Raw genomic sequence first — 23,404 nt, forward strand, 5'->3', positions numbered from 1 at the left:
CCGTTGTGTGATTTTGTGAACCCTTCCGGCATTCCCCGCCTACACCGCGAGCAGTGCCGGCGACGGCTCTGCACACCCACAGAGCTGCACACGACCCAGCCGAGCTTGCCCTTCCCACTGCCAGCCGCGGGCCGGAAGCCGAGCCCAGCCGGCCCGGAGGAGCCGCGGGGCACCGCGGGCCCGCTTTGTCCCCCGCCCGGGCGGCCTCAGGCGCCCCCAGCGCCGCCCCTGGGCTGGGAGCGGGGCCCGCCGCTCCCGGCCTGCACCGCGGCGCGACGCGCGAGCCGCCGCTGACGTCCCAGCCCCGCCACTGGGCAGCAGTGCTCGCGCGTCACGAGCTCGCGCCTCTGAGTCAGCGGCCCACCGTCGCAACGCTTGGCCATTGGTTGTAGCGGCGCGGGGCCCCGCCCCCGCAGCCCTGTGGGACTATAAAAGCGGCTCCGGCGCCCCCTCCGTGCCTTTAGCCCCGGGTGTCTGAGAGGAGAAAGATGCATCGACTCCGCTCACGGGCCTCCACGGGGATTTCTGCCTTTGCCGCCAGTTCGCCCTCCGCCTGCTCTCGCCAATCACCCCCGCTGCCCCGGCCCGAGAAGTCAGCCTCGCAGAGGCGTTGGAATAAAAAGCGCTCCTGCTCTTCCATCGGCTGATTGTCGCTGATTCCCGGGCGGGGGGGAGCAGGGAGACCGAGACCCGGAGAGGGGCCGCGGGAGCCAAGCCGAGCGCCGCTGCGACCATGCCCAAGCCTAAGAAGCGGGGGAGCAACCACCAGCGCGGAGCCGGTGAGTGCGATCGGGCCGGCGGATGGGGGCGCGAGGTCTAGACCGCGTTTTTCGTGTCGGCGAGAACAGGGCCGCCCTGTCCGGCGGTGCCCGCCTCCCCGCGGCCGGTGCGTGAGCGGCAGGACGGGCGGGTGCGGCCGCGGGGCTCTGGCTGGCCGGGCCGGGGCCGGGCGGGTGACAGGAGCCGGCCCTGAAACCGCCACCTCACGCCGCTGCGCGCATGCGCCGGGGAGCCGGGGCCGGCGGGCGCGGCCGCGCTGGCGCCGCCGGTGGCGACGGGAGCGCCCCGGGACAGCGGCGGCTCGGGCGGGCCGGCCGCGGGTCCGCCCGCTGCACCACCGGCAGCTGCTGTGGCTGTGTGCCGCCGTGTCGTGCCCCGAAAGCTGCTGTGTCTTTAAAGAAAAAGTTCATTTTCGTAGCCTAAGATAGGATATTATAAAATAAAGAAATGCCAGCATGCGCGTGTCTGAGGTGCTGATGCTTGGGGCAGAACAGAGGTTTTGTGGGGTGGTGAGAAATTGCACTTCAAGCTAGCATAGCTGTGTGCAGCGTTGGTTTTTAATACCAAATTTTTCAGGAAGTGAGCAGTTTATAGGGTGTTTCTGCAACTGCTCTTATTTTAGTTTGTGAAGGGCTTGCTGTCGTTCTTGCTACTTCTGTTGAATCCCTGTTTGACAGCAGCAGCAGCACAAGAAGGTGGCCATGTGAGAGCTGTGAGCCTCCAAGTTTGTTGGCTCGTGCATTGGCTGGTGGGGTTGTTTTGGGTATGGTTAATGATACAAGTGGATACAGCTAAAAGTAGCAAAACTTCCGGAGTGTGACTAACTTCATTGGAAAGCACTTGGACTCTAATCCAACTGAAAGTTGATTCTGCCTAGATAAAAATAGTTTTTTGGGGTCTTGGTAGTCAGGGAGCCTGCTTGAAGGCTGTGTGTGGCCTTCTAAATAATTTAGAAAAAAAACCAGCTAGAAGAACAGAATTCAGCGTTCTGTAAATGATGTTTTGGGAACTGTTGGCAAAGTAACAGACATGAAAAGGGAGGTGAACACCAGTAAAAGTACTGCTTTCATCAAAAAGTCTGAAAGCTGCTGCACCAGGGCCTTCTTCATCCTGAGAGGGAAAATTTCTATCCCTTGTTGAAGCATTTAATGTTTCGGCTTGTACTTGTAATTCAGTAGTAAAAGAGTTGGACGTAGCTGATCCTGCACATACTACACCTAATCCCATATATCCTGCATTGAACTGGGTAATGTATGTTTGCCCAGAGGTTTAGCTTACACTGTCTTGAAGTTCCTCAAAATTAAAAAATAAAGACTTTATGGCAGTTTTTAAGGTAGTTTATTCTAACAGTTAAATTAACATAGACCTATTTTTAAAGCATAGTCACAGAAAACTGCATTAACATGCAGTTGTAGAAAGATCCTAAATTTACAGTAGGAATTAATCCAATATCTAGAGTAGGAATTGGACCTAAGTGAGTACTAAGTGAGCCCTTCTTCACTGCTCACAAATTATCTTCCAGAACAGAGCCAGCAAAGTCTTCAGAGTGGGTGGGAGTAAAGGAACCAGCAGAGGATGCAAATGTTCTTTCTGTGGTTGGGTCAGGGAAAGCAAATCTGCTCTGGGAGGGTTCAGTTCTACTTTTGGTGCTCAGTTCTTCCTTTTCTGTGTGAGAAATGACCAAACTATTGTATTCATCTTTGTTTAAGGTGGTCAGCCCAGAAACGTGCAGCCTTTTAGTGATGAAGATGCTTCAATTGAAACCATGAGCCACTGCAGTGGCTTCAGTGATCCTGCTAGCTTCACTGAGGATGGTAAATTCTTTTATTTATATCTATTAATCTTTTAAAAACATAAACCCAAGCTGATTTAGTAGTTTTAAATAGTAGACTGTAAGTAGCAATAATGAAATAATGACATTATATTAACAGTGTGATGGCTAATCCAGTGGCTGGGTTTTTTTTGTTTGGTAAGAATATACTCCAAGTTTCATGAGCCTTGTGAAACTATCAGGCTCTAGTCTATTAGAATAGAATATAGAGAGACAGTAAGATATAGAGTGCTACTATAGAGACCATGAGAATTTTAAGGTGAATTGTAAGACAGGGATTTTCATAACGGGTAGTTGAAGCAGTAAGAACTGCGGAAGAGTTTAAGATGGGAAAAGTCATATTTGCTTGTCTTGAGCTAGATTTGTGCATTGTCTCCTTTACCATCTTTGCAGCCTGGACTGCTCTAATGTCATTTTGTTGGGAGGAGGGGACCTGAAAGCCAGAAACAGGGGGTTAAGTAGGGAGCCATCTTTGGATACATGCCACTCTTAGCTGAGCTCCTGTTGCAGGGGTGTCTGAATTGATGTTATGTGGGACAGGCTGCTTTGACTCCCTGCATCAACTGTGAGCACCTCACAGTACTCCAGGGGTAGATGTAGTGGACAGGATGAAAATGTGTTGACAGGATTGGCTGATGGTCATCAGATGGAGAAAATTTATGGAAGACCTTATTTGCTCCCTCATTCGTTCTTGGCATGTGTAAGAGGCGGATCCAGAAACAGCACAAATGTGTCAATAGGCCAGTTTTCATGCAAGTGTTCTAGGGCACAGCCTGATGTAGTAGGTTTCACACCATTATGCTGCTGTGTTATTGAACAATTCTATAGCTATTGTCTATATTAAGCTGCTTCCTTGTTAGTGTTAAAAGCATTGTGTTGGAACTACTGTGTCTGCTAATGAAATGTGAATCAGTAGGACTAAATTATTTTTTCTGGATTAGGGCCTGAAGTTGATGAAGAAGCCACTCAAGAAGACTTAGAATACAAGTTGAAGGGATTTATTGATCTTACATTGGACAAGAGGTATAGTCTGCTTTGAAGAAACACATTCACACACTGTTTTGCACACTGTTTTCTTCCTTGATTTACACATGAAATCTTTTTCTATGCTTACTGAGATTTTTACTCTGGGGAGGACTTTTGGATCTAAAAAAACCTTTTTCCTTCTACTGATTTTTTTAGGGTGGGTTAGACTTTCCTTTTCTAATATATTGAAGTAGAGTGGCTTTCTTTCCAGCCAGCAATACTGCTGTGAACTCTATCCCCAAACAAAATTTTGCTGCCCTTGAGTAAGGAGGCAATTCAGAGCATTTCATTTCTTCATGGCACTTCTGTGGATTACTCTTACTGCTGGGTGTAGGCAAATATAAATCATCACCATAAAGCAAGGGTGGAGGTTTAGCTGACATGCTGATTTCAGGAGGTCTTCCTTCTCTCTTCTAACAGTGCAAAGACAAGACAAGCAGCCCTTGAAAGTCTGAAAAGTGCATTTTCTTCTAAAATACTATATGAATTTATCATGGAAAGGAGAATGACCCTGACTGATAGCATTGAGCGCTGCATAAAGAAAGGTAATTAACATGCATGCTATTAGAAAGCAATAATCCCTATGAAATAGCACATTGTTTAAAAGAAATTAAGATTGTGAATGTTCTCTAGCACTTTACAGAGTGCTTAATAATTTAGGTAACATTACTTTGTTAATGCAAGTGTCACATTTTAACTGTCCTAGAAAATTAAGTGAAATTATCTTCTATCTCTTGGTTTCTGAATTTCCACTTACATGCTTTCAGACCATTGCCTTTAAAAGATTAAAGGAGGAAGGCAGGGCAGAAGGTGGTTGCTCATCACTGTGTTATTCCCTAGGTAAGAGCGATGAGCAGTGTGCAGCTGCTGGACTGGCGTGTCTTCTGTGCGTGCAGATGGGGTCAGGAATTGAAAGCGAGGAGATTTTTAAGACCCTTGGTCCAGTTCTGAAGAAGATTGTCTGTGATGGAACAGCCAGTATCCAAGCCAGACAGGCTGTAAGTATGAAATGTTTGTTTGCCAGGCAGGGACAGAGGGCTGCTTCTGACCAGCTCACTGTTGTGTAATCCAGGACTAAAGGTTACCGCACTAGTGTGTACTCGTAATGTTGACATATGCCCTCAATGATGCATAGCAGTTTTCACTGGCTTAAAGAGTTCCACCTGAAAGCTGAACATGATCTTCTTCAGCTGTTACATGTACTGCTTTGTCAAGTATCTGAAATCACTGTATTGCAGCTTCCTTACTGCAATTCTGGGGACTGATGTTGGGGTCCTAGAAAACATTTTCCCACTTTCCCACTGAGTGAGATATCCTTCCTGTATTTATTTTATTCTTAAACAGCACAGGAATGTTACTTAAGCATTTACGTTTATTTATTGTAAAATCACATTTAGCACATCTGGAAACTACATAAACAATACAGCCATTCTACCAAAGGTATTTTTAAGTTACTTTTGCCCAGTCATCTCATCTGTACATCAGCAGTATGGACTAAATAGTGATGAAAGATTGTGCAAAGCGCTTGCCAGAAGTTTTGCTTAAACTTCAGAGGTTTAGCTAATATTTTCCAACTGTCCTTTATCGTTATGTGGCTGGCTACTTCTATTCTAGTCAAGCTGTGGCAGGTAGTATTAGTTCTAGCTAAAAGGAGGTAGTATTAGTTCAACAGCAGTTATTTCTACAAACCAACAAAAGCTATTAAAGTTTGTCCTGTTCAAGTGTAGTTTTGAGTCCTGTGTGGTTGGTGCAAACATCACTTTCAAATGTTTTTTTTCTTTACTCTTGGTAAGAGAGATTGGGCTAGAATATGGGGCATAAAGAACAGACCTGCGGGAAAAGTTGGAAAGTTCCAGGAAGGGCATTTCAAGGGCAGAATTTTCATGCTATTTAACTGAAATAGTGGTCAGAAGGAGAAAATATTTCCCACAGCTGTGAATAAATATAATTATCAGCATAATTTCATCTTGTAAATCCTAGTGAAATTTTAAACCATTGGGTGGAAAGTGTGGAGCTTTTTCAAGGGCTATGTAAGCTATTTAAAAATAATAATACATGGAAAGTGAAGGCTTGTGAGCACCAAATGCTGTAAAATCATCCTGGGAGTAGATGGGAATTGGAAGCTAAGTATTACAAAGAAGGTGAATTAAGGATTGGGGACTTCTAGACTCTAAGGTTTTTAGCTCAAGTTTCTGTTGCTCCAGATGTTAAATTTCAAAGGTGCCAGGTTTTGAACTGTAACGTTATTGTCAAATACTGACACTTTCTTTTTCTTTTGTGTCCAGTGTGCAACCTGCTTAGGGATTTGCTGTTTCATTGTGACCGATGACATTACGGTGAGGATCTTTGATACCTTTCAAATGTAATAAACCAACAAGATGAAAACGTGTGACTCCTAAACTACTTGCGTTGTATTTTTCCCTTTTACAGGAGCTGTACTCTACTATGGAATGCCTGGAAAACATCTTCATGAAGGCCTATCAGCGGGATAGAGACACTAATGGTGTATCAAGTACTCCTAATACTGTGCTTCACGTCAGTGCTCTCTTAGCATGGACATTGTTGTTGACCATTTGTCCAATGAACGAAGTGAAGAAGAAAATTGAAATGTGAGTATCTTTCTTGGAAAGCAGAATTTGTAATGGCTCTTTATATGCAGTGAAAGTGTCAGTAAAATTTAGGTCTTAATGGAGTATGACTTACTCCTTAGGCACTTGCATAAACTTCCAAGCCTGCTGTCTTGTGACGATCTCAACATGAGAATAGCTGCTGGAGAAACATTAGCACTTCTGTTTGAACTGGCACGTGAAACAGATGCTGTAAGTACATGTCAGCAGGTAAACCTTCTTTCATCGGGACTATGATGAGACAAGTTACTTAATCTGTGTTGCATACCACCCTGGATCTCAGCAAGTAGTAAATAATTCCATGGTTTATGTTCCTTCTAGTGAGTCTGCCCCAGTCTAAGTGAGTATAACAATAATTCACAGCCATCATTTTTTACATGTAATTTCTATACTGCAAAACAGGGCCAATATAACAAAATGCATCAAATACTGCTTAATAGCAACTAGAAATATAGAATGCAAGATTTAAATCTAAATCCAACACCTGCTTTTAAAATAGAATAAAAAGAAGATACCTCTAGAGAGATTCCAGAATGAAACAGTATTGTTTACTGTAGCGGGATCACTCATCAGATGCTTATGCAGACAAGTTTGAGTAATTCACAGCCTGCACAATTCTGCTCTCACAGCCAAAAATCTATCATCAGGTAGAAAACATGTTGACTTTAAGTATTGTTTTTTCAGTATTCTTACTTAGGCAACTTGAGAAGAATATCTCGTATTGCATGATGGTTTCACAGCATTTTTGACTATTGTAGTCAGTTAAGAACTAGGCAGTTGTTTTAAGGGGGCAGTTTTTAAAGAATTGGCACAAATTTCACACAGGTATCAGTAATACTTCATTTGATGAGATTTCTTGGAGTTTGCTGTTGGATTGGATTAGGTGCAAACTGCTCAATATTAGCTTGTCCACAGCTAAAGCTGCATTTATATTCTTCAATATGCCTTATTAATTTTCAGACTTTTTTCTTGACAGCACTGCAGGAAACAGCCTCCCTCTGCTTGGCACAGTTTGGGAGAGTTGCCTGAAGGGCTTCCAACCCAATCAAGGCTGCTGCGCTTTGCCAGAATGGTGCCTAAAGTGAAAGGATAACTCCATTTAAGTCAGGAATCATGACACACTAGCACAGCATAATCTGAAGCAATGTTAAAGCTTCTGTATAAATGCAGGCAGTGTGGATTTGTGTCTCTTGGCTATGGAAGTCAACTTTGAAAGGAAAAAATAAATGGAAACCACAACTTGATCCTTTATTTGGTCAAGCCAACTGCACGTAATTAAAATCTTAAAGTGTGTTAACAAATGAGACTATTCACTACAATCTCTGCTGTTGCACTGAGGAAATGCCCCTTTAAACATTACAGATTATTCTCATTGAATCCTTAATCAGTGCAGATTAAAAATACTCAATGTATGTGCCTTTGACCAGTTCTTTTCAGAAAGCTTGCAGTAAGCTCACTCTAGTCAGTTGACATGACAAAACATTCAGATTTAAAAAAAAACTACAAACCACAAAAACCTGTCTTTATGTAAGTTTGTATACATTTTTACTAGTCCAGGTGAACTACTGCTGAATTAAGTGCAGTGGAGAAAATATTTATATATATATATGTAAAGCACATATTAATTAATAAAGGGAATAACACAAAGCTATTTATTACAGATTACTTAGTGTTTTGTTAAGCATTAAAAAAAAAGCTTCTCACTTTCCCATTCCATACAAGACTTACAGCTACATATTCCATACTGTTAGTCCAGTGATGTCTCAAAGTTTGCCTCCAGCAGCAGGAATTCTATGATAACCACACTGAAGTGCCCTCAGCTTGTTGTCAGGAGTAGTTCAGCACATCTGTTAAGCAGTTTGAGTCCCTTGGAATTACTGAGTAGAGCAGATTGGCAGGTGTATATGCACACTGATGGAGCTGTATGGGTCACAGGGCTGACCAAACAGAATTTGTTAGCGCCCTCCCTGGTAAACTGGGTGCTGTGACTTTGTTCTTGCTGGTTTCAGTGCTGCAAATGGAATTGCAGAAGTGCTCTGTCTTTTTAAATAAAGTAAGAGGTTGTAGAGATCTACATGCCCAAAATTTAAAGAGATCCATTTTCTTATTTGTGGGGGAAAAGGTTAAGGCCATAAAATAAACTAAAATCTAAAAAAAAACCTAAAAAAAATATTTTTTCTGGTAACTTAGGATTTCTTTTATGAAGATATGGACCTTCTAACAGAGAAACTAAGAGCTCTGGCTACTGATGGAAACAAGCACCGGGCCAAAGTGGATAAAAGAAAGCAGCGATCCGTCTTCAGAGACGTTCTGCGGGCTGTTGAGGTGATTCTTTTGTCTTAGTCACAATCTAGACCTTCAAAATACATAGTGTACAATTTAGTGAAAACAATTTTATTATTAAACAGAATTACTGTTTCGGTGAAGGAAACAGGAAAAATCTATTTCAAGTGAGTTTTTGTAGTCAGATCACATATTTGGAATAGAACTGCTTTTTTTAGCAATGCTGAACGAAGACTGGGAATAGTTAAACATTGTGGAAGCTGAGGAGAAGGCTTGGCATAATTTGAAATCACCTTTGGGATTCTGCCTGTAGAAGGATCTGAGTCACCTATTAGCACTTGTTACATTCTATTGTCCCAAATACCTGTATAAGGTAGAGACTAAATAAGGCTTATAGTCTGACTTAAAGGTGACTTTGCGCTTGGAACTGGTTTTCCTGGAGATAAGTCCAATTCTTAAAGTAATTTTAAAGATTAAAGTTGAGTGTTTGTTTTTCAAAAAGCTTTGTAATCATGAAGAACATCAGCTTCAAGTTCTACATGAGATTTGACTGTAGGTGTGCATCTGCTTTATGAACAAATACAATCTTTAGCATATGTACACTGTGTTATTTGAAAGGTTTTGGTGTGCCAAATTCATCAGTCAAAATAAAGTTCACTGAGATGTATAAGATTCCCAGTACAAAATACTGTTTCAAGTTATAGATGTTGTTCCCTTTGATTCTTGCATAGGAGCGTGACTTCCCTACAGAGATGGTGAAGTTTGGACCTGAGCGCATGTATATTGACTGCTGGGTTAAAAAACAAACTTACGAGACGTTCAAGGAGATCCTGGGGTCGGGGATGCAATACCATTTGCAGGTGAGCTGCTCTTTGACACTTGCCCAGACTGTTCCTCTGTGTCTGGCTTCTTTGATGGTCTGAATTACAAAATCCTGAGTAGAACTCAGTGAAGTGATGAGCCTTGCATTTGAGGTGTTAAAGACAGCACTTAAATTAATTACAGTGAGCTAAAGCTGTCTGGGTAAGCTGCTTCTGAGTTGTAGCCTGGGTATACTAGCGTAGTAATCAACTTCTCCAAGAAGTAAAAAATTTAAGCTGAATATGTTTTTAGCTTCAGGGTTTTCCCTGAACCCTTGTGCTTCTTTCAGCACAGTGGTATAGTTGTCTGGCTGCTATAAAGCTGCATGCCTCCACCCTTCCTGTTCAAGCCTGTGAAAGAAAGGGAAAGTTTTAGTCAAAAATAATGAACACAACTTGCAGCACCACACAACGGTGACAGCATTGCAGAAGAGAAGGCATACTTTATCTCTGTTCTGGGAACTTCTTTACTAGTCATCTGTTTACATATGTAACAGAAGCAGGAGCTGTAGTTTAGGAATATATGCTCCCAAATTGCTGTGATAATCATGGGGTTAAAATCTTCAGTCCTGTGTTAATTGAATTTCTGTGTGACTGAGGGAGCTCAGGCATGTAGCAGGTTTTTCAGTTTTTTCAAGTACTACTTTCACAGACAGATATTTTAAAACTGGTGTGTTGTGAAAGCATACAGGTCTGTTCAGCTGCCTGATTTTGTGTAGAACAGAACAGTGTCTCATTTGCTGGGACAAAAATGTCAAAGGAGGCAGGAGGAGCTGTCTGTCTTCTCAAGGTGCCTGTTTTTGCTTTTAGCCTTATTCTGGTTGAAGGAGGAAATGTTCTTGACTTAATTGCAAAAGATAGCAGCAATTTGACACAAATCTTAGGGTTTCTTACTGGAATATTTGATATTTCACAGTAGTCAACTTTAGAGACTCGATAATTAGAGGGGAAACTAATCATTTGGTGTGTTTCTTGTTTAGTCAAATGACTTTCTTCGGAATGTGTTTGAGCTTGGTCCACCAGTAATGCTGGATGCTGCAACTCTTAAAACAATGAAGATATCCCGTTTTGAAAGGGTAGGTTATTGCACTAGAATGAATTGTCTTTGCTTCCCACTCTAATTACTCCTGCACTTCAGAAGTTGTCATTGTTACACTGTAGTTCTAAGAGTGCCTCATACTGTCCTGAATGAAATCCAGCCTTACTTGTATGCATGTATGAACTCTTAAATTTTCTACTGGGCATGTGTCTGCTTCTATATTTTTTCCAAGGGGTCTGAAGGTTGATGTGGTTGCTGATGGGTACTAAATTCATGCTCCACACATGTGAAACTTGGTCTCCTCTGAGAGATCCATGTCTTTGGGGAGGCACCTACAGGAAACTGTGGAAACTGAGTCTTCATAAAGAGTGTGTCCCAAACTCTGCAGTGTGAAATGGGCTCTAGGAGATTGCAGTCACTATCAACAGAATTAGGCCATTAATCCTTCGTATAATTTGGGGAATGGTGCAGTCAAGTTTTATCTTGCAGGCAAATTTAATCTGGGGGTAAATGTAACCTACATGGTATCTGCTTGATGTTCAAGACTGACTGGCTTCCAGAACTACTCATAGTTCAGCCTTTCTTTATAGGCCAAGTTTCTTTTAAATATATCTGTCTGTCTATATATGTATACACACAGAGATTAGCCTTTGGTGCAAAGACAGTATACTATAAATTTCAGAAGGTGTACCAGTTTACTTCAAATATTAATAAAGGGATATTTTCATTTGTTTTGTAACATGAAAAAATCTCTGAAGGGCATAAGCCTTATGACAATATGTAATTCTTTTTTCTTTTTTTGTTTTGTAGCACTTGTACAACTCTGCAGCATTCAAGGCTCGGACAAAGGCTAGAAGTAAATGTCGTGATAAAAGAGCAGATGTGGGGGAATTTTTTTAGATTCCCTTTTCAATGGGGTTCAATTTTCATTATTCAAATAAATTTGTAACATTTAAATGAATTTTTTAACTTCTGTAGTCAGTTTGCAGTTGTGCATGGGTTTGTTACATAGTCTGTAAATATAATGCATGTTGTTGCTTAGTTTTGTATACATTGTATATAGATTGATGTAACATTTGGTGCAGGGACACATTATAATAATATACATTAGACCCCCACTAGCTCCAAAGGTCGATTATGTTGTAACTGATATATTAAATGGGGTGGATAACTAGTCAAATGCTGTGTGTCAGATTGGATTCTTAATATAAAGGTAAAGTCATTGACTAAGTGTTCTGGTAAGAATATGAGAGGATGACCATGTTTGTGTGAAATTATTTTAGTAACTTTTTAAAACTCCAGTGACATACAGACAAGAAATCTCTATGTAAGTGTAACTTTATCCTGACAGGGACTATGAAGTTCAGTAACTTCCACTGACAAATACTTGCCTCCATGTAAAATAAAAGCAAGATTCTTGTGTTCTGAAATTGAATATTTAATTTTTGGAATAAAGATGTTTCTCACTGCCTGCACTCTGTGTAAAAGTAATTACTCCATCAATGAAAAGCTGTAACACTGTCAAAACCTTAAGGTTGGAAGGGATGGGTTTATTTGCTGGTTCAAACAAGTGCCTGGGGTATTCTCAGTGTGTTAGTAGGTGCTACATGCAAGTCTACCTTGCTGTGTTTCAAAGGTGTCTTATACTTGCATGCACAACTGCCTAATCTTGATTTGCCATTGTTTCTCTAATGGTCAAAAATTTTCTAGTTTTGGTGCTGCAAAACATGTTGTCCTGTATCTTAAAGGAACCATTCTGGCTTCCCTGTTCTATAGGACTGAAATGTGCCAGTAGTTGAGAACTGACTTAGGAATGGGGGGTGGGGGGTGTTATGTAATAAAGATACTAAAACCTGGATAGCTAGAGCTTCTGAACCTGAAGATCTGTACAAGTGCTTGTTTAAATAAACATTCTTAAAATGTTTGCCACCAGATGAAGTAAACATTGCATTGGAAACAACCCCACCCCCTGAAAACTGTTGCCTGTTCTGATAAGGGAAAGTTGGGTTTAGGGTGGAGAGGTTTTTTTTTGCTTCCCAGTTTCTGATTACAGCTGAACCTATTCCAGAAAGCCAGTGAATACTAATGAGTTGTACTTTCTACTTTAACCTGGTTCCCCCCCACCCCCTCAAATAATTCACTATGTAAGGATTTGTTTGTCTTGCAAAACTGATCACTTGGACTACACAAAATCTTGAACAGAAAACTGTGCTGATAGGGCATGTGTCAGTGTCATACAAGTGGAGAAAAAACTGATCCTTAAACAAGGTGAAGCTGTGTGCCTGTACTTGCCTGGCCAAAGACCATTCCCTTAGAGCAAAACTGTTCCCTCGAGCCTGTTGCGTCTCCTGCAGCTTCTGCTTAGTCACCTTTGGTGCCCTTTGCCAGGAACTTTTGATGGCTTCCTGTCCAGCGTTTCTGCAGCACCTCCTGGCAGGGGGCTGAGCAGGTGCTTGCCCTTTTCCCTGCTACACTGTAGCTGCCACCCACAGTGGCCCACCTGGCTTCCTGTGCTGTTGCAAATGTGGCTCTTCTGCAGCCCTGCAGACATCCCTTGGGTTTGCAGATCTTTTCAGCTGGAGAGGTTTGGGTCATTCTCTTATGATTATTTTGGTGTCAGGAGTTTTTAGGCATGGACATCATACTGATGGATTTCTTTTTTTTTTTTTTTTTTTCCCTGGCTTTCACATCCTTCTTTGGAGGGAGGACTTCCAGGAGACTCCTGCAGAAAGGGAGCAATTCTGAGCAGCAGAAAGTGTCAGCTTAGGGTGGGAAATATGAGTGAGGTAGTTTATTTTCTTGTTTCCTGAGAGATAAATATGGGCAGTTTAAAGGGATTCAGAATTTTAGACACGTGATAGCTTCAGAAAGGATTTGTGGTTTTGAGCTGCAGTCCCTCTGCTGCAGTTGCTCTGTCAGTGCCTGTCAATACAATGTGCTGTAACACTGCCTTCTGCAATGTCAGCAAAGAAAAAAGTGATCAAAAGATCTGTCAGCAAAGAAGCAATTACACTACTCACCACCAGTTCCTCAGAACTTAATCTTTGAACAGCTAAGGATGCCAGACCAATTAGTCCACCCTGTAATACTGTCCCACTTGAATTCATAAAGTGTATGGGAGAAGGAGGAAAGACCCTGGTTATTCTAGTCTATGACTTTAAAATACTCATGGCTGCAATACTGTAGATATGACTGTGCTGCATAGCAAACTGGTTACTCATAGCTACAGTGTTGTAGATACGACTCTTCTGCATAGCAAATGCGTTTTAGATGAACACTAAAGCCAAGAGGTTTGGCACTAACCAAAAGATTAATGAAATACTGATCATCAGTAACAACCCTTATTCTCCATGATGGGGTATTGTCATGATTCCAATATAATAAAAAAGAGCTGTGTAAGTGCTGATTTCTGGTTTAGCAGATCAATATTGCAAAGTGAGTATAGTGAGTGAGTGGCCAAGCTGAACTCTAAATATAGACTGAGAGGGGCAGTCTGTTTCACGGCTATCTTCATGGGTACTGCAGGACTCGACAGGTTCCTATGGGACTAAAAGTAGAGAGGAACTGCAGAACAAGTTTTCTTCACATGATTTTCACTGGCTGATTTCTTCCATACTGGCATATTACCTGAATGCAATTATGTTGTAAGTAATGTTTCATTCTCATATTTTTTTAACCTTTTAGGTTTTATTTCTTTTTTTTTTTTTCTGTGAAGAATTCTCAGTGTGTTCTCATTCTAAGTTTTTTGGGTGGTTTTTTTTTCTTTGTTTTTTTTTTTTTTTTTTTCTGTGAAGAATTCTCAGTGTGTTCTCTTTCTAAGTTTTTTGGGGGGTTTTTTTTTTTTTTGTTTTGTTTTGTTTTTTTTTTACCACAATGACATAGGAAGAAATTAAAAAGTTGTATTGGGGAAAAAAGTCTTTAGGCAAGGTTAAAGTACAAGATAAAGTGAATCCAAAGATCCTAATGTTTAGATTGATTTGTTGGGAAAATAATCAATACTTTTGTCCAGTGACACTAGCGTTTGTATCCTTTCTCCTTTGGCACGTCAATGGAATCAAACAAATGTAATATAAACTTTTTGGAATCAATAATGGTAATCTTCACTGTCTTTACACGTGCACTGTCTTTACATGTACTTAAATAAGTGCAGAAACATAGAATTCATAATACTCATGAATCAAAGATAGTCACATTTACTACACCTCAAGCTGTTAAGAAGAGTCTTCCCTAAAGCTGCAGGGAGGTTTTAATCAAAAGAGAGAAACAACTGCTCTTCAGAAGCTAAAAATAACCAGCAGCATTTGTGTGTGAAGTGGTAACTTTTGGCACACCGTTCAAACACAGGGCTCCACAATGATTGTGCTGGCTGAGGATGTGCATGTGGGGAGACAGCAGAGCAGAGCCAGCTCTGTTGGGACGTGGCTCACAGACTGTTGTGCTGCCTGCTGCCATGTCATGCTCTAGAGGAAGGACAGTGGCACAGCCATCTGTCCTGAAGTTACTGCTGCACACATAAAGATCAAACACTAGGTAAGGTTAACTCCTACCATGCCAGCTTTTCTATATTTTCTTTGTACTTTGAAGCAACGCTTCTGAACAGAGAAAAAAGTAAGTTGTAATCTTTTCTTATGGGTTGTTAAAAAGACATATGAAAGTATCCTTATAGTCCTGTCAGTCTCTACTAGCAGGAGAACAAGCCCTATTGTCAGGATTGCTTTCAGTGCTTAGTCTTCAGACTTAACTGAGGCTCATTGAATGTCTACTTTGCAGTGTGCTCAGGTTTGGGGGAATTATAGCCATCTTCTGCATTTGGTTTGATGAGGGAAGGAGTGAGGATTTTCAGCAAACAACTAGGGTTCAAATTTTAGATTTTTAATTTAAGTGTTTTGTTAGGAATCTGGTCACACTGTGTTCTGTATTCCTTGGAGAGGAAGAGAAGGCTCAGAAGCATGTCAAGAGGACAGTTAACCCATCTAGGACACAGAAATCACCCTTAGGTGCTTAACACATGTCATCAAGGGAGGTTTGCATCCCACAAAGTGCTGATTTATGTTGGCAGATAAAATTGAACTTGGGAGCTTTGTAAAATACTAAATGGGTAAGATGCATTCTAATCCAAATTTAAACTAATCTGTGGGGGCACCCTCCTTACATTCACTAGCTTGAAAAACATACATTTAGGCTGTGATTCCAAGGTGAGAAAAGAATATTTTAGAATAAGAGGGATATTACCTTGAGGAATATATTTTTCTTCAATAATTATGGAGGGAGTTTTCAGTGACAACTGAATTGTAGACAAACATGCCTGCTTAGAGTGTCTGCATCTCCTTATGGCTAGGAGGGTAGTTTGTTTCTGGAAAACATTTTTGCAATCAGAGTAGTGTAAAGAAAAGCAAAAGACTGATAAGGAATAATGTACCATACATAGAAGCCACCTCCCTAGGTATTACTTATTTTCTATGTATAATCTTCTTTCAAAACTGTATTTATGTTAAGAATCATTCACTGAGTTCATGCACCCAGACTCTGCAGAGAAACTGTTTTCACTAATTGAACTTCATCCAGTGCCTTTTTTAAAGCAAGGGGTACTAGTCTGAAGAAAAAGCGTTTAGAATTTGTCCAAAAGTGCGAAGTAGACTATATTTTTTTCACAAATAATATCTTCACAGTGATATTCTAAGGTGTGTAAGCAGGAACATACTCTTGTTGCTTATCTCCTACATTCATTCCTGCTTTCCCTGTTTTATCTCTCAATTATTTGATGCTTAAAGAAGAGGACCTGAGTGACATCCTTCCTGGAAGTGTTGGTGAAGGTTTGGCTTTCACCGTGGTCAGGATCTCACACCACCTCTTACCAAATACTCACCAAATCAAGGGATAATATACTAAATAGGTACCATAAAAAGTCAAATTGACTTTTCTCTTTCTCTCTTTCCCCATACACACACGTATGTGCACAAACTCAATCCAAAAATGAAATGTTTTAATAATCGAAGATTTCCAATAATAAACACGTGCTATATATTGAATTGTCCCTGCCTTAAAGATCTAGTAAGTGTGCTGGTCCTTCAAATCTCTGTATTTTAAGGATCGTTTAGGCTGCTCAGTATTTCCTTAGAACAGGATACCAACTGTTACAAGTTATTTCCCACAGCCGTGTGTTAATTTACCTTTTAAATTATTGTTTCTCTTAGAGACAATGGAGAGGCCTTCCTTGGAATTTAACATGCCTGATGGTCATGAAGAAGGAAAACTTTATGTAGTTGATTCCCTAAACAACCTAAACAAACTAAATGTTTGTCCAGATGAATCCCAACATCCACTGGGTATGTATGATAGGTGATCTGTGGATTTCTGTATATACAATCCATATTGTGTGTCACTGATGTCAACAGCCTAACAGGCCAATAGGTATGCCAAGCCCTGTACTGAAAAATGTAAAAAAAAAAAAGATTGAAAATGGCATCATGTAGACTGATCAGACAACGATTTAGCTGTCCCTGCTGAGTATTTCTGCTTTAGGTTCCTGAAAATCCTTGCATTTAGTTAGGGATTTGCTTTCAAACCTGAACTTATCTTCTATTTCAGTTGGGATTTATGAGGTGATCTCTTGCAGGATAATGTCTCTAGTAATGCCCAATATACACCTACTGTATAAATAGCATTATAGCTCTTCCCAAGCACTAAAATTCATGGCAATAGAAACACCTGAGAATTTCTGCTCTTTCCTTTAAGATGCATCTCCTAAGAACTCAAACCAGAAACCTGAAATACCCTCTGAAACCTTCAAGCATTTTGCTTTCTGCATTTTCTTTACTCACAGTTTCAGTTATGGCTCCCACATTTCTACTGGTTTGATAAGGCTTTTGCCTTTGATTTCTCACAGCAACAAGAATATTTTTACCCAGAGACAGCTACAATTTGAGTTCTTTGTGACCTGAAAATATCTTAAAACCCGGAGCTCTTCAGCAGCATTCCACATAACAATGTGTCTGCTTTAATTTCCCTCATTGTAATGGTAAATTTGAGTGAAGAAATTTATAGATCAACAGCTATGCTGAAATGTTGCCATAACTTAATCATGCTTCTAATTATGGGTCTTAAATATTTTCTCGTTACTTCTGTTTCCAAGTCCCCTAACTTTTCCTAGTCGTACTAACTAGAGTAGTGCTGGTTTCCACATTTAACACAAATATTTTAGACATAAAGTACTAATTTCTTATAAACAGATTATCTTGATATTGTCACTTCTACACATGAAAAATGAGACAATGGCATTTATAAATTTTAATTTTAAGAAGCTCCTTTCAGTGTGACTGTTTTGCTTTCTTTTGAAATTTTATTGGACAGTATTATATACTTTTCATGTAAATATACAAGGTTCTGTGGAAACATATATGATTCTCTGGAATAATCACATGCATGTCCCTCCCTAATTTCAGCAGTAAAAAATGGTAGCTTAATAAGTACTTTATTCATAAATTTGTAAAATCCTTTGGTTCCTTCCAGGATTATTTTTTCAATGTATCTTTTAAGCTTGGAGAGTCTGTAGATATCTCATCCTGTCAGCTAACTTACTCAGCAGCATAAAACTCTGGTTCTCTTGACAGAAAATCAGAGACATGTCAAAAGTTGTTTAAAATGCATATGCTGTTTGGTTGCTTCAATAGAACCCATGCACTAATTTCATGTTTTAGATGATAAAATGTTCCCACTGCTTGCAGTTTGACAAGAATGTGTGCTCACCCATTCCTCACAACACTGCAGCCTGGCACGTTCAGCCTGATGAAATAGTAAGAAGTATTCATTAGGCAGAGCGAGCTCAGCCTAATTTTGAGACCACTGTAGATAACTTAGGTTGCTTGGCAGGCAGCAGAAGCAGGTCCTGCCCATCCCTATTATTCTGATGAGAAAGGAATATTGGTGCAGACACTTATTATATAGTGCATTTATTATGAATGCTAAGGGAGTAAGAATAGAACCTCAAAGGAGAAATATGAAAATATTTCAGCTTACTCATGGACAGGAGTGTGTTGAACACAAAATAAAGAAAAACAGAGATATTGCCAGAGATCTACCAGCTCAGTGGATTGCTCAGCCCTAGGTAGGGTCATTATTAAAGTCCTGTAATGGCATATGCACCCTTTCCACAGCTTTATCACTACAGGCTCAGTTGCAAAGACCTCAGAGATTTCAACCAGGTAAAACAAGAACATGACCTAGAAATACATTTTTCACAGATGCACACCCTACTCTCCATTTCAGAATGGCAAGAGAGCAATTACAGAAGGATAAATTACAGTAATTTGCACGTAATTTTAGCACGTATGAGACTGACACCAAAGTGAAATTACATTAGCTTCCTCCTCCCTCCAAAACAGAAAATAAACCCAAATCTTTGTAAGTTTTAACAGCAGTATACAAGCATAAGATTAAACAAATCTGGCTCAAGTGTAAATTTTTTGCATTCACATGAATTTCCTCATGGTGTTCACTTGACTTGTTATCTTTGGGGCTTACTGCCGCCTCACATTGATTGCAACTGTTTCTATGAGAGAAACTACTGAATTTCCCTATATATGCAACACATTCTTTAAAAAGCATTGAAATGGCTTGTTGAGCTGATTCAAGGTCAGCAGTGAAAGTGCCTTTCTTTTTCCCCTCATTCTTCCTGTGCTTAAGGACAATGTCTGTAGTCTATGTGAGAGTCTGTTCCATTCCTGACAATTGGGAGGATAGGTGCCTCATTTCTTACTAGAATGAAACCAACAAATCCTAAAGATGAAAAATATTGAAAACATCTGTTTTAAGATAAAACAGCCAAGACCTAAATTCATTCTATCCAACATTAGGGGTTTAACTGAGGTGTTTACTTTGAGAGATTAATCATCCCAGGGATACTGCTCATGAAACAGAAAAAGAAGCATATCTAGAGGATGAATGTGTATGATGAATCTGTACCTTGGTTTTCAATATGAATTTCACTTTCTTCCCTTTTGAAAAAATTAAATGCAATTAAGCCCTTATAAATCTGCCTGAAGAAAACTTCATTGAAGCCTTTGTACATGTAAAACAGCTGTAAAACTCTGAACTGTAAAACAGAAACTTCAGCAAAACACTGTATTTCAACACAGAAACATTTTTGTTGAATGTGTTCTAACAGCTATAACAGATGAATAATTTTTTTATATTTCCAAATTCAAGCTGAGTTAATAAAGTTGATTTCTTCCCCTTTCATGAAATATCACAGGAAATAAAACCTGCTGACCAAATATACAACGTATTCTACATCATTTCATGATGCCAGAAGCATTTTGTCATGCTTATCCTAACCAACCTTAAAAAAACTGTATCACCAAATGGTTTGTAATCTCTTAACAGATGAGGAAGAGAACACTGGTGGTACTCCAGAAAGTACGGCAGGGAGCGACGCAAGAAACCAGCGTTTGTTCTTCGTCACCTTTATTCTTACTTTGACCGTCAGTTTGGCACTTGTTTCATTTGTAATATTCTTAATATGTAAGTAAACCAAAGAGTAGTTCTTGAAAATACTTCAAGAGTATTCAAGTAGGTTCAGTTGGAAAAGAACTTTGCTGAAATGTGTCATGTTACCTTGTAACATGCTACTCCTGTATTTGCACGGTCAAAGGCTTTGGCTGGTTCTGGGCACTGGGTCGTGGTCCTGGGGGCAGAACCACAGGCAAACAACACTCTCTCAGGGCTAAAAGGCACAATTTTATTCTTAGTGCTAAGGATTTGTGAGCTTCAACAGCTGTGAAGAATTTATCTCAGCAGCATTATACTGTGTTGCTAAAAATGCTGGCTGGGAATGAAATTAAAATTTAAAGGTAATTGTATGGCAGTGAGATACTTTGGAAACGTGCCTTCCATTTCTTTCCAGATAAAACTCAGTATTGGGGTCATTCCACTGAAACTGGAATTCCACCCAGGCTAACACTTAAATCAGGCTACCTGAAGGAAGACCTGACCCTTTCTCATCAAAGTACTGCCTGGAAATTGATTTGGTACTAAGAAAGTCTTAAGCATAAGTAAAAGAATTAGACATTTATTAAGATTTGCATGTAGCATTGAGTCTATAGACACAATTACTGTTCCAGTTTTTTAGGACTGATCAGGCAGGTTTAGCTGAAGACATGGCTGGTTAATGGAACCCTTGTCATCTTGGGGTTTTCTGAGCTAATAATATTGAATAGAATCTGAGGTGCATTATTTCAATTTACAAGACTATTTTGAAAGAATTTGAACCCATATACAATCAAGATTTCTTATATCCTGTAGTAGGGAATTTGCTGAAACATAGCGAAATGATTTTTCTTTTAGGCCAGAAAATCCTAACCCTTGATTAAATTTTCTTACAGGCACTCAAAGAAATATCAATATATGAACATAAAGTACATTTTAAGTAACATGATTGTAAAATCCTAATTGAAATACCTCATACTTGAATTTCAGATGCTAAAAGTAGAGCCTTGGTATAGAAAAATTAGTATTGGGTTGCTCTAGTGGAAAAATTATAAACTAAAGAGAAAAATTTCTTACAAGAATTTAAGCAGTTTGCTTGCACTCAGGTTGGTGGAGGCCTGGGTTTTTGAAACTGATTTCCAGTGATGTTTCAGTTTATGTTAAAATGTTTTATTAGATACTTATAGATATAGTGTGTTCTATAATCTGAGATGTTTGCAAACCAATGCATAGATTCATTTAGCATTGCTACTATTACACTCAAGCTTCAAAACCCATGGGTAAATTTTTTAACATCAGAAAGCCAAAAGAAAAATAGCTCCAAGTGTGCATATTGGCATGCCAGAGGAGGCTGACCTCGAAATGTCAGTATTTGCAAGAAATTTTCTTTTATTTGAAATAAAATATATGCACATGCCCCAAACTGGATCTTGAAGCCCCCAAATAAGACATTTCCCTGTTGATACTAATGGTTATCCTCCTGAAAAATGCAAAAATTGTCTGAGCCATATATGATTTTATTACTCTGCACTAAACTAAAAGAAGAATCCAGCAAATAAGCAAAAAAGAATGTACTGAGCAGGTAAACCCACCACATCTATAACTTATTATTATTAGGTTCTGTAGTTGTTTTCCTGTTTAATATTTTTAGTCATCATTACTCCTCACAGGAATACAAGTGAGGGTAGTGATGCTCTTGACTTAAATGCTGCCCATTTAATGTGGTAAATTCTCCTTTTCAAGTCCAAACTAGAAATGAGGTGGACCAAATATCAAGCAGACTACTATCTGAAAAGAAGAACATAGAAGAGCTGAAGAAACTTAACAATATTATATTAAAGCATCTGAATCAATCCAGAATTAAGGAAAAGCCTTCTGATCTTCGTGATTACCTCTTTACCCATGCTGAGCTCAAAGTCCCTGGAGAATAAATCTTCTTTGGAAAGAAATTCAGCATATTCATAACTCAGACATGTTCACATATGGCACACAGGTTGCTGAAACATGGTTGCTGAAACATTGCTGGAAGAGCCAGCTGAATTAAAAATATTAGCAATTAATATTTTACCCTGTTTTACGTGGACAGAGATTTGTAATACTAAGCCCATAGGATTCACAATAAACAATGGATTGTCAGTCTGGGGCAAACTTCCAGATTCCCTGTGCATTTTAAATCACAGGGGTAAGGGCCTAGTTTTACTTTAAATGTAAGTGAATGATCACAGAAAATCACGAGTTCTATTCACATGATTCCAGCATGACCTTGTTCACTTAATCATTCTTCTGTTACCTTTGTACAAGCTTTCTGTTTGTTTCTATTATTATTTGTATTTAAGGATAACTTCAGATTTCATAACTTATAAATAAATCAATTTCTTGATTAAAATTATAAATAAATCAATTATAAACTTATAAATAAATTAATTTCTGGTCTAGAGTTTTGTGGTTTTCCCTTCTGTGCATCTAAATATACTACTCTTTTTGTGAAAAAAAAAAAAAACAAACACCCAACCTTGAATAACAACAAACCCTTTCATAAGATGCCATAATCAGCCCAAATTTTTATTGACAGACTGAATGTCCTATTGCCTTACATGGAAAATGTGTTTAGAGGACTCAGTCTGGTAATGTCACAGCATCATCACAGCCACTATCTCACAGCAATGCCAATACACTGTACTCACAATTTGCAGGTGAAGCCCGAGTGTTTTTGCAAAGTGATGTGAGGAAAATACTACATGTTCTTGTACTCCTCCCCATAGTTTCTGCTGGTCACCATCAGAGAAGGGCCAGATTAAATATGGTTGGAACCTTCATGGTTTTAATGTCGAGCGATACCTCAGAGGCTAAAAGGAGCTTTAAAGCTCTCATTCCCATCCAATTCATTCTTATCTCTTCTGGACAGTTTTACAAAAAAAGCCACCAAAGACAACAGTTAGCACTGCAGTCTTCTTTTCAGACTTCATAGTCCTTTCTGTGATGACTACTTCATTGTCTGCAACAAAGGGAAGAACTAAGTCCAGGAGAAGTTCTTGGTATCACTCTACCTGGATTTGCCCACCAATTCTATTCCTGCTATTACAAGTGCTTTGCTTTATACCTATGTTTTACATCACCCTCTTTCTATTTCCCGATTTTTATTTTCCTAATGTATTACTGTCAAGTTATTCACATGAAAATGGTGAAGATTGGTTTAAAGAGTTCATTATTCCTGCTGTTACTTCCCAGCTGCAATTTTAGTTGTCTCCTCTGGACATCACAAGTAGTTTTTACAAAGGTAAAAATCTCTAATACAGCTCTAATGTAGTTCTAATACAGCTATCAGAAAATGAAAAAAATAAGCGTAGGAAACTTGTGAGGAAAGGAACCCTGAAAGTCTAACCCAAACATCTTCCTGTAAATGCTATTAAACTATAAAAGAAAAGGTATCTTAAGACTAAAATCATGACACTTGCAGTGTTGCTTCCCTGTTCTT

General features: G+C 39.6%; 2 protein-coding genes across 3 annotated transcripts; both read left to right on the forward strand.

Moving 5' to 3' along the window:
- Positions 1-456: 456 nt before the first annotated feature.
- Positions 457-11,921, forward strand: IFRD1 (interferon related developmental regulator 1). The gene is made up of 12 exons (XM_041471470.1): positions 457-779; positions 2,490-2,594; positions 3,553-3,634; positions 4,058-4,182; positions 4,478-4,635; positions 5,923-5,973; positions 6,068-6,246; positions 6,348-6,456; positions 8,455-8,589; positions 9,279-9,407; positions 10,388-10,483; positions 11,257-11,921. Exons 1-12 carry the CDS (start codon positions 734-736, stop codon positions 11,344-11,346), a joined length of 1,305 nt encoding a protein of 434 aa, XP_041327404.1. The 5' UTR covers positions 457-733; the 3' UTR covers positions 11,347-11,921.
- A 1,879-nt stretch (positions 11,922-13,800) lies between these two features.
- Positions 13,801-23,174, forward strand: LSMEM1 (leucine rich single-pass membrane protein 1). Of its 2 annotated transcripts, XM_041471590.1 has the most exons (5): positions 13,801-14,090; positions 14,791-14,976; positions 16,641-16,772; positions 19,828-19,965; positions 21,673-23,174. In XM_041471590.1, exons 3-5 carry the CDS (start codon positions 16,646-16,648, stop codon positions 21,858-21,860), a joined length of 453 nt encoding a protein of 150 aa, XP_041327524.1. In that variant the 5' UTR covers positions 13,801-14,090; positions 14,791-14,976; positions 16,641-16,645; the 3' UTR covers positions 21,861-23,174. The 2 variants fall into 2 exon arrangements, with proteins under 2 accessions (XP_041327524.1, XP_041327523.1); XM_041471589.1 differs by lacking the exon at positions 14,791-14,976 and having other exon boundaries at positions 13,822-14,090.
- The last annotated feature ends 230 nt before the right edge of the window (positions 23,175-23,404 follow it).

The sequence above is a fragment of the Pyrgilauda ruficollis genome, unplaced genomic scaffold (assembly GCF_017590135.1).
Source record: "Pyrgilauda ruficollis isolate IOZ18807 unplaced genomic scaffold, ASM1759013v1 scaffold27, whole genome shotgun sequence".
Taxonomy (NCBI): Eukaryota; Metazoa; Chordata; class Aves; order Passeriformes; family Passeridae; genus Pyrgilauda; species Pyrgilauda ruficollis.

What these genes read in the sequence shown, in the direction of transcription:
- LSMEM1 (XM_041471590.1), top strand. Translation starts at nt 16,646, where the DNA reads ATGGAGAGGCCTTCCTTGGAATTTAACATGCCTGATGGTCATGAAGAA. An exon ending in TGAATCCCAACATCCACTGG is followed by an intron (nt 16,773 to 19,827) that starts GTATGTATGATA and finishes ATCTCTTAACAG; the next exon opens with ATGAGGAAGAGAACACTGGT. An exon ending in ATTTGTAATATTCTTAATAT is followed by an intron (nt 19,966 to 21,672) that starts GTAAGTAAACCA and finishes CTCCTTTTCAAG; the next exon opens with TCCAAACTAGAAATGAGGTG.
- IFRD1 (XM_041471470.1), top strand. Translation starts at nt 734, where the DNA reads ATGCCCAAGCCTAAGAAGCGGGGGAGCAACCACCAGCGCGGAGCCG. An exon ending in TTGTGACCGATGACATTACG is followed by an intron (nt 5,974 to 6,067) that starts GTGAGGATCTTT and finishes TCCCTTTTACAG; the next exon opens with GAGCTGTACTCTACTATGGA. An exon ending in GGATGCAATACCATTTGCAG is followed by an intron (nt 9,408 to 10,387) that starts GTGAGCTGCTCT and finishes TTTCTTGTTTAG; the next exon opens with TCAAATGACTTTCTTCGGAA.